Source organism: Centroberyx gerrardi, chromosome 5 (genome assembly GCF_048128805.1).
Source record: "Centroberyx gerrardi isolate f3 chromosome 5, fCenGer3.hap1.cur.20231027, whole genome shotgun sequence".
Taxonomy (NCBI): Eukaryota; Metazoa; Chordata; class Actinopteri; order Beryciformes; family Berycidae; genus Centroberyx; species Centroberyx gerrardi.
In genome coordinates, this window is record NC_136001.1 from 2,074,927 (window position 1) to 2,082,953 (window position 8,027).

The following is an 8,027-nucleotide window of genomic DNA, read 5'->3' on the forward strand; positions in this document are numbered from 1 at the left end:
TTTGAGCATTCGCCCTCCTTACACTGACCCCTCCTCTCGCCACTGGAGGATGAACCCCTCTCTATTGAGTAGTCCTCCATTCATTGACTATATTACTGAACAGTGGAATGTTTTTATGACGGCTAATAAGACCCCAGGCATCAGCCCATCTTTGTTATGGGAAACAGCTAAAGCTTATCTTAGGGGGAGTATTATATCATACACCACAGCTCAGAAAAAGGCTGCTATTAAAGAGCAACTCGGCCTAGAGAATACAATAAAACAGCTGGAGGTACAATTTAAAAGCACACCTTCTAGAACCCTATCTAACAAACTGGAGGCAGCCCACTCAGCCTTAAATCAGTTGTTAACTAAAAAGGCAGAGTCAACTATCTTCTTTGCTAAACATAGGCTCTATGAGTCAGGAAACAAACCTGGCCGACTCTTAGCGAGGTTGGCAAGAGGCAGAATGGAGGCAAATACGATACCGTCATTGCTGGACGACAATCAGGTCAGGCACTACAAAACCAAGGACATCAATATACATACACATGCCTCATATACATCATGAGGCAGTTTTATCAGAAACTGTACTCCTCTGAATGTGATTCCTCTGATGGGAGGAGAAAGGAGTTTCTCGATAGGGTACCTCTCCCATCCCTGTCAGAGGAACAAAGGGAAAAATTAACCGCACCAGTGACTGAGGAGGAGGTCCGTGGAGCCATAGCCTCCCTTAAGGGTGGAAAGGCACCAGGACCTGATGGTTTCTGTCCAGAATTTTACAAGAAATTGAGCCACCTCATAGTCGGACCACTCACTGACATGTTTCTAGACTCCTTTGAGAATGGACACCTTCCCCCAACGCTTAACCTAGCAAACATCACACTCATCCTGAAGAAAGATAAACCACCTGATATCTGTGGCTCATTTAGGCCCATCAGCCTTATTGGAGTGGATAGTAAATTGCTCTCCAAATTGCTTGCAACAAGACTGGAGAAGCTCCTGCCATTTCTCATAAACCCAGACCAAACTGGATTTATACAAAACCGGTTCTCCCTCACAAATGTGAGAAAATTACTGAACATGATACAATACTCAAGTCAAAAAAATTACAGAGCACTTGCTGTATCTTTAGACGCCGAAAAGGCGTTCGACAGGGTAGAATGGGAATATTTATTTGATATATTGGAGAGGTTTGGGTTGGGGGGGGAATTTCTTAAATGGGTTAGGACACTCTACAACTCCCCAGAGGCTTGTGTCATAACTAATGGCACACAATCATCGCCTTTCCCATTGCGTAGGGGGACGAGACAGGGTTGCCCTTTATCTCCGCTGCTCTTTGCACTGGCGCTTGAGCCCCTAGCTGAGGCTATTAGGCGACACCAAGATGTGCATGGTATGACAATCGGGGGAACGGTTCACAAAATTGCACTTTATGCGGATGACATCTTATTGTTTTTAACAAAACCTGAAATATCAATATCAGCTATTCTCTCTGTTATTCATGAGTTCAGTTCCTTCTCAGGCTACAAAATTAACTATGGCAAATCGGAGGCCATGCCATTAGGTAGTCCTGCTGGTCTAACTTTACCTACCAGCTGTCCTTTCAAATGGTCCCCCACAGGCTTCACCTACCTTAGGATAAGAGTTTCACCAGACCTGACAGAGCTATGGAAGCTTAACTTCTCTCCAATAGCAACTAAAATAAAGAAGGATTTAGACAGATGGCATGATCTCCCCTTATCCTTCATGGGGCGCATTAGTTTAATTAAAATGAATGTCTTCCCCCGGCTCTTATATCCCCTACAAATGTTACCCTTATGGATCTCCAAGAAGGTTGCTCTTGATATGGAGAGGGCATTCTCTAGATTCATATGGCATGGCAAGAGACCTAGACAGAAAACAAAAACACTACAGTTGCCCTCTGATAGGGGAGGACTGGCCCTGCCAAACATAATTTTTTACAACTGGGCATGCCATGCTCGCTTCCTATGGGAATGGTTACATGCTCATCTTGAATCCAAGCCCTTTTTAGATTCATGGTCCTCTCTGCCTTCCTCGTTATGGAGCTTGGTCATGGGTGATAGGAAGAAGTTATCTAGGGATATCAAGAATAATCCGATTATATACAACACAGTCAGAGTGTGGCAGGAAATCTGTAAATATTTAGGTAGGGGAAGTTGCGCCTCATTCCTGACCCCTCTCATAAGGAACCAGGATTTTCCCCCAGGTTTCCCTCCCAATATTTTTGATTTGTGGCATGACAATGGGGCACGTGTGATTGGAGACTTATACCATGATGGGGCACTAATGACTTTCCAACAACTACAGTCACAATTCAGTATCCCTAAAGAACACTTTTATGGTTTTCTCCAGATCCGCCATTTTGTTAGATCTAAGAGTTTACCTCCTCCGGACTCAGTCATGTACAATGATGTAGAGAGGTTCCTTATTGACCGAAAAGGTATCACCCATTTTATTTCCACCTTCTATGCACTGCTATACTCTCTCAGCCCAGGTGATATCACAAGCATCTCACAGAAGTGGGAGAGAGATTTTGACACTGAGTATATTGAGGATGATTGGCAGGAGGCCATTAAGGTGTTTAGGTCCACCTTTACATGTAATAGACTGAGAGAGACACAGTATAAAATACTACACCGTCTACATATAACTCCTTACATACTAAACAAGATGGACTGTCAGGCCTCACCCCTGTGTAATAAGTGTCAAAGAGAGATTGGAACATATTATCATTACTTCTGGCAATGTAAATTGATTAAAAGATTTTGGGGGACAATTTCTCAGGAACTGAGTGGCATCTTTCGGGTAAAGGTTAAGAGAGACCCAGGCCTTTTCATTCTTGGCCTTCCCTCAAAGGAGGTGACTCTAACCCATTTACAGTTCAAATTATGTGACAAATTACTATTATTGGCCAGAAAATGTATTTTGATTAACTGGATCAAGGATAGGCCACCTACTGCAACATTGTGGTACAGGGAGATATTCAGGGTCCTCCCTCACGAAAGAATTGGTGCGGTTCTGAAGGGTAATGAGAGGTCCTTTACTGAAATGTGGTCTCCTTTGCTTGACTACTTACCTGCGGAATTGACTCGGTTAGTGCTGAGGGGCCAGTGCTCCTTGCAATGGCCACACCCATCCAGAATAGACTCATAAGTGTCTTTCTTTTCTATTTCGTTGCTTAAATACTGCTATGTTTTAGTGTTTTAACTCAACTTAATTCTACTTCTTGCATCACTGTGTACTATTGGGAAATGTTAAAGTTGATGTGACTATTATATATGGCTACACTAATCAATAATGTGTCTGTATGCAGGACAATATGGGGGAAAGCTTCTGTGTGTAATGTCAAGGTGAGGGAGGGGGGCAGTCAGCTGAGAGATTTCTCTGTTGAGAATGGATGGATGGCACTATTTGATTTTTTATTTGATTTTTTTTTTCTTTCGTTTCTATCTGTGTGTTATTGATATGATGGCAAAATGTATAACTCTTGTTTCTGTTGAAAACCAATAAAATTTTGTTTAAAAAAAAAATAAAATAAAAAGACTCTGTCATGAGAACAGACTGTCAACACTTTATTTCTTCCCCGCGAGCCAATCACAATCCACACACGCTCCACTTCCGTTCTTACCCTTCAAAATAAAAGCCCCAGATCTACTGCGTAACTGCCTCCCAAAGGGAACTCCCTCAAAGCCTTTAGCTAGAAGGCAACTCAATAAAAATAGCTTACAACAGTATTGTATGGTGCTGTATGGTTAACCTGCTTGCATGGTAGTGACTGTGAGTCTGGTTGCCAGTCAGAGTTGCACTATGTTTCTATACAGAAGTGTGGCTGCTGTGTAGGGAAGTGAACCAGGTTGACTTAGCTTTGACAGACTACTGATAAACTCTGACTGTATGATGACATCTTGTCAAACTACCACAGCAAAGTGCTGTAAATGCTACAGGGCCAAGGATACAGGGCCAACTCATGATTTTCATTACCTGGCTCTTCTAAGTAACTCAAATAAAAATAGCAAGGAACTGAAGCTGCATTTAAATGTAAAGTCAAATTCATCAAGCATGACATGGGTTTAATCTTTTAGTCCATTGGTTCTGCAGGCTGTATCCAGCAGACAGCTACAGGTAGGACTGTGTGAACATCAGGCAACACAACATGCATACTCATGAAGTTGGTCTATGCTGTGCGGCTTCAGTCAAGCTTGGGAGAAATGTAAACATTATAAGATTGAATGAGCAGATATGCTTGGGGAAACCTGCCTAGTAATAACAAAAGTGATGACATCTTTATCTTTAATACAAACTTAAGACAACTTCTCACAATGGAATAGTGACGTGGAAATTAGAGTTGCAAGCAAATGACTTCTAGCAACTACTGGCTGAATACTTAAAATATGTATTAATATAAATAATATAATTATATAATATATTTAATTAATATATAAATATAATTAATTATCATATTGATATAAATATTAATTGTATTAATATACATATGTATTAATATTATAATATTTAATATAATAATATTGACTGGTGAGTAATCAAAAGTTGACATCTAAAAAGTTTTAGATTTTAATTTTAGGAGATTCCTTCTCTCTCTGCTCTGCTCACAGCCGCCCCTCCCCCACTAAACTGTCCTTCCACACTCCCAGCTGCAGCTGCACGCTCCCAACCTGCTCACTTGATGACGAGAGCGCGTCTGGGCTCGCTAGCTCGCTCGTGGGCGCGCTACTCCTGGCGGGAATACGTAAGCAGACACTACTGCGCATGGTCCGTGGGCCGCACATCACGGAAGTAAACCAGTAAGAAAAAAACTTTTTTGGCGTATGCGCTGGGTGAGCAGCTTACGTTCAAATGAATGGGCGGCCATTTTCCCGTTCATCCTCCAGTTAATATAGAACCTCCTTGCTTGGTATGCGCTGGGTGAGCAACTTTCATTGGAATGAATGGGCCGTCATCTTTGAATGCCTCATCCATAGTTTAATACATCCATGGTGAGGAGTCGATTCGCCATTGAAGAAGAAGAAGAAGAAGAAGCAGAAGCAGAAGAAGTAGACGACGACGACAACGACGACTTGCCACAACGAGGTTTTGGCGCCAATGAGACGTGCTCCGCTGAATGCCTATGGGTCTTGTGCATGGTCTTTGTGCCACTGACGCCAACTAGAAATTTGAGTTAAAGCTTCTAAGCGCCACTACATTAGTTGTAAGTTTTATCACTTTAGGCGGACATAATATTCCTAAAATATCGGTACAGTATATACAAAGCTAACTACTGACGGACAGAGCCAGTAAGCTGCACCGACAACTGAGACTCAATTTGTCACTTTCCAGAGAAAACGTTCCTGTTTGTAGCCATGCTAGCTGACTAGCTAACATTAGCTTTCACTGTAGGAAGTGTATAAGCTTTAACATGAATGCTATGCCTGTGTAGGTAGATAGGCTGGTAGATGATGAAATATTTGTAGATAAGCCATTCAGAAATCGACTTACATTTTTACAGGACATGGCAGCTCACAGGGGACAAGCTGAAAAAGCTAAAGGGAAAGGCTCAGTGTTTCGCAAACCTGTGGAGGACCTGCATGAGAGTTTCAGTGATGTTACCCTACAAGGTAGCGTGAGCTGGTTTGTTTGTTTGCAGGACATGGTTGAATGAAAACAGCTTGTCATATCTCTCATTTTAATTTTGCTTTCAACGGAAGCAAAGCCAGTGAGGGGAAGGAAACGCCTTCCACTGGATGATGAGGACGATGTCGACCTTACCAAGGGGTAAAGCCTAAAAAGAAACTCTAGCTGAGGTTTGCTCATCTTCAAAGACCCTAATATATTTTGCCTGACATTTTTTTTTTGTCTTCATTGACAGAGGGGATATGATGACAATGTTGGACAGATTTGGAGGTGAAGTGCCTATGTTTTCAACATTTCACAGTCAAATGACTCATAGACACATGGTTATTATGTTTATGTCATTTTTATGTGTTTTTTCTCTCTGGCTGTAGCTGACATCAGTAAGGCCTTCCTCGCAAAACGGAAGCGTCTGGAGACATTCACTAAATCCTCAGTGAAGACCAGCCTACAGATGATAGAACATCTGTGGAAAACTCAGCAGACCGATAGGTACTAACTGCATTGACAAAACTGCATGTGTACGAAGCTATTTTTCCCCGTTTTTTTCTGCAAATATAGCAAGTATTGAAATATGTTAAATAGAACAACTACAAATCTTTTTTCCATTGCTATATCAACTTAATGTTGGTAAACTGCAGAAGTAAAGTGGCAGATGACTACTCCTGTCAGTTCAATGCAGTATTGCAGCAATGGGACACGGATATGACAAAGTCCAAGGATCAAGAGGAGAAACAACTGGTAATGCTTTCACACAGACTGGATACACTGGATATTTTATTTCAGATTCTGCACAATGTAAGGGATAATGTACAGCAAGCCGGTCATTATTACAAAATATACAGACAGTGTGAATCAAAACCCCTATGCAAAGTGTAGGCTCACCGAACGGCCTTACTACAACTGCTTATTACACAGCTACTTAAAGGCATTGACAGGAAATACTGATTTCAAATGATTTTACTACAAGCTTTTGATTTTATTAATATAGCAGCTTTCAGGACTGTCTGCAGTAACCAAGCAGTAACATATTTTTGACATATGGTGTCGGCAGTTAATTTGATAAGAAATAAACACAATTGGCCAGACTTCTTGAGTGTGGAGTGATATAATTAGATGTCAAACAGCAGTCTGTTATTTCAAAATAACAGACATCAGAATGTCTTCACTGGTCAATCAGAATTGAGTATTCAACAAAGCTGTAATAGTAATTAACACCTTTCCTTCATAGACCATATTATAGGAAGAAAATTCTCAGTTTTCCATTTGTCAGCAGTATGCCCATCTTTTCCAGAGTATGTTCCTGCACCAACAGAAGATGTTTCAACAGATGAGGGCCTCACAGAGCCAGAGGCTGAAAACTCTAAAGCAGCTCTTAGAGCAGTATATCCAGGTACCTGAAAAGTCCTACCATTTGTATCTACTCTTGAAAGCATTTCACTGGATTTTTGTCATTTTAGCAAACCTCTGTGAATTATTGAGGTTTCCCTTGTAAAGTAGATGATAAAAAGTCATAACAGAATATTATGTGTCTGTAGAGCCTTGAAGCTATGGAGAAGACTCATGTTAGTCAGCAAGAAATTCTGCAGAGTGAGTTGTGCCAGGAGATGGCAATGTTTCAGAAGAAGTTGCTCATGGACACAGTAAGTAGAGGTTTGCCAGTAAGGCAGGAGTAAGGCAGAGCAAGGCAGAGCTTATGCCTTATAGCAATTTCTAAAATCAATATTTGTATTTTAGTGTCTGTAGTTTTAATACTACTTTATGCTACGATCCAGTTTGAAGATGTAAGATTTTCAATTTTCTTTCACACTTACAATTCACAGCAACAGCAAGAGATGGCTTCAGTACGCAAATCTCTGCAGTCCATGCTGATGTAAGACGGACAGGGTGCAGGGAGCGAAGAAAAGGTGGTGATGTCTCCTCATGTTGCACTATATACAGTACATATATGCATGTATTGATAGCAATAGCTACAGGTGGCAATTGTCTGCTCCAGTTTATTTGTGGTTCATCACATTTTCTCCTGCGGAACCCTTACGTCTCCAAAAAGTCAACTTCTGAAGAATTGAGGGGAAGCGATTGATTTTATCATTGACACATATGCAGTTTTTACAGTTGATAATGGGTTTTCTATGGTATATCTTAGTCCCAAGGTTATAACACATTTTCATCTCACAGTATTACTTGTCAATTACAATGAAAAAAAAATTGCAAACACATTGGGGACAGAAGGTTCTTTAGGATCTTTTTCAGCTTCAGCGGTTTCATTCAAAACCCTCACACTTGCGTCTGCAGTGTTCAAAAAGTTGTCAGTCTCTTGCTGAAATTCTTGTCCAATTTCCTGTAAATTAATTAATTAAATGTTTATGAAGATATGTTGGAGGTACAGTGTCTTGCTT

At 40.9% G+C, this 8,027-nt stretch overlaps 1 protein-coding gene across 1 annotated transcript; it reads left to right on the plus strand.

Annotated features, from left to right (window-relative positions):
• Positions 1-4,994: 4,994 nt before the first annotated feature.
• LOC139911139 (synaptonemal complex protein 3-like) lies at positions 4,995-7,571 on the plus strand. The gene is made up of 9 exons (XM_071898641.1): positions 4,995-5,132; positions 5,507-5,615; positions 5,706-5,772; positions 5,867-5,901; positions 6,003-6,120; positions 6,270-6,369; positions 6,923-7,021; positions 7,167-7,271; positions 7,452-7,571. The coding sequence occupies exons 1-9, from the start codon at positions 4,995-4,997 to the stop codon at positions 7,503-7,505; spliced, it is 825 nt and encodes a 274-aa protein (XP_071754742.1). The 3' UTR covers positions 7,506-7,571.
• Positions 7,572-8,027: the final 456 nt, after the last annotated feature.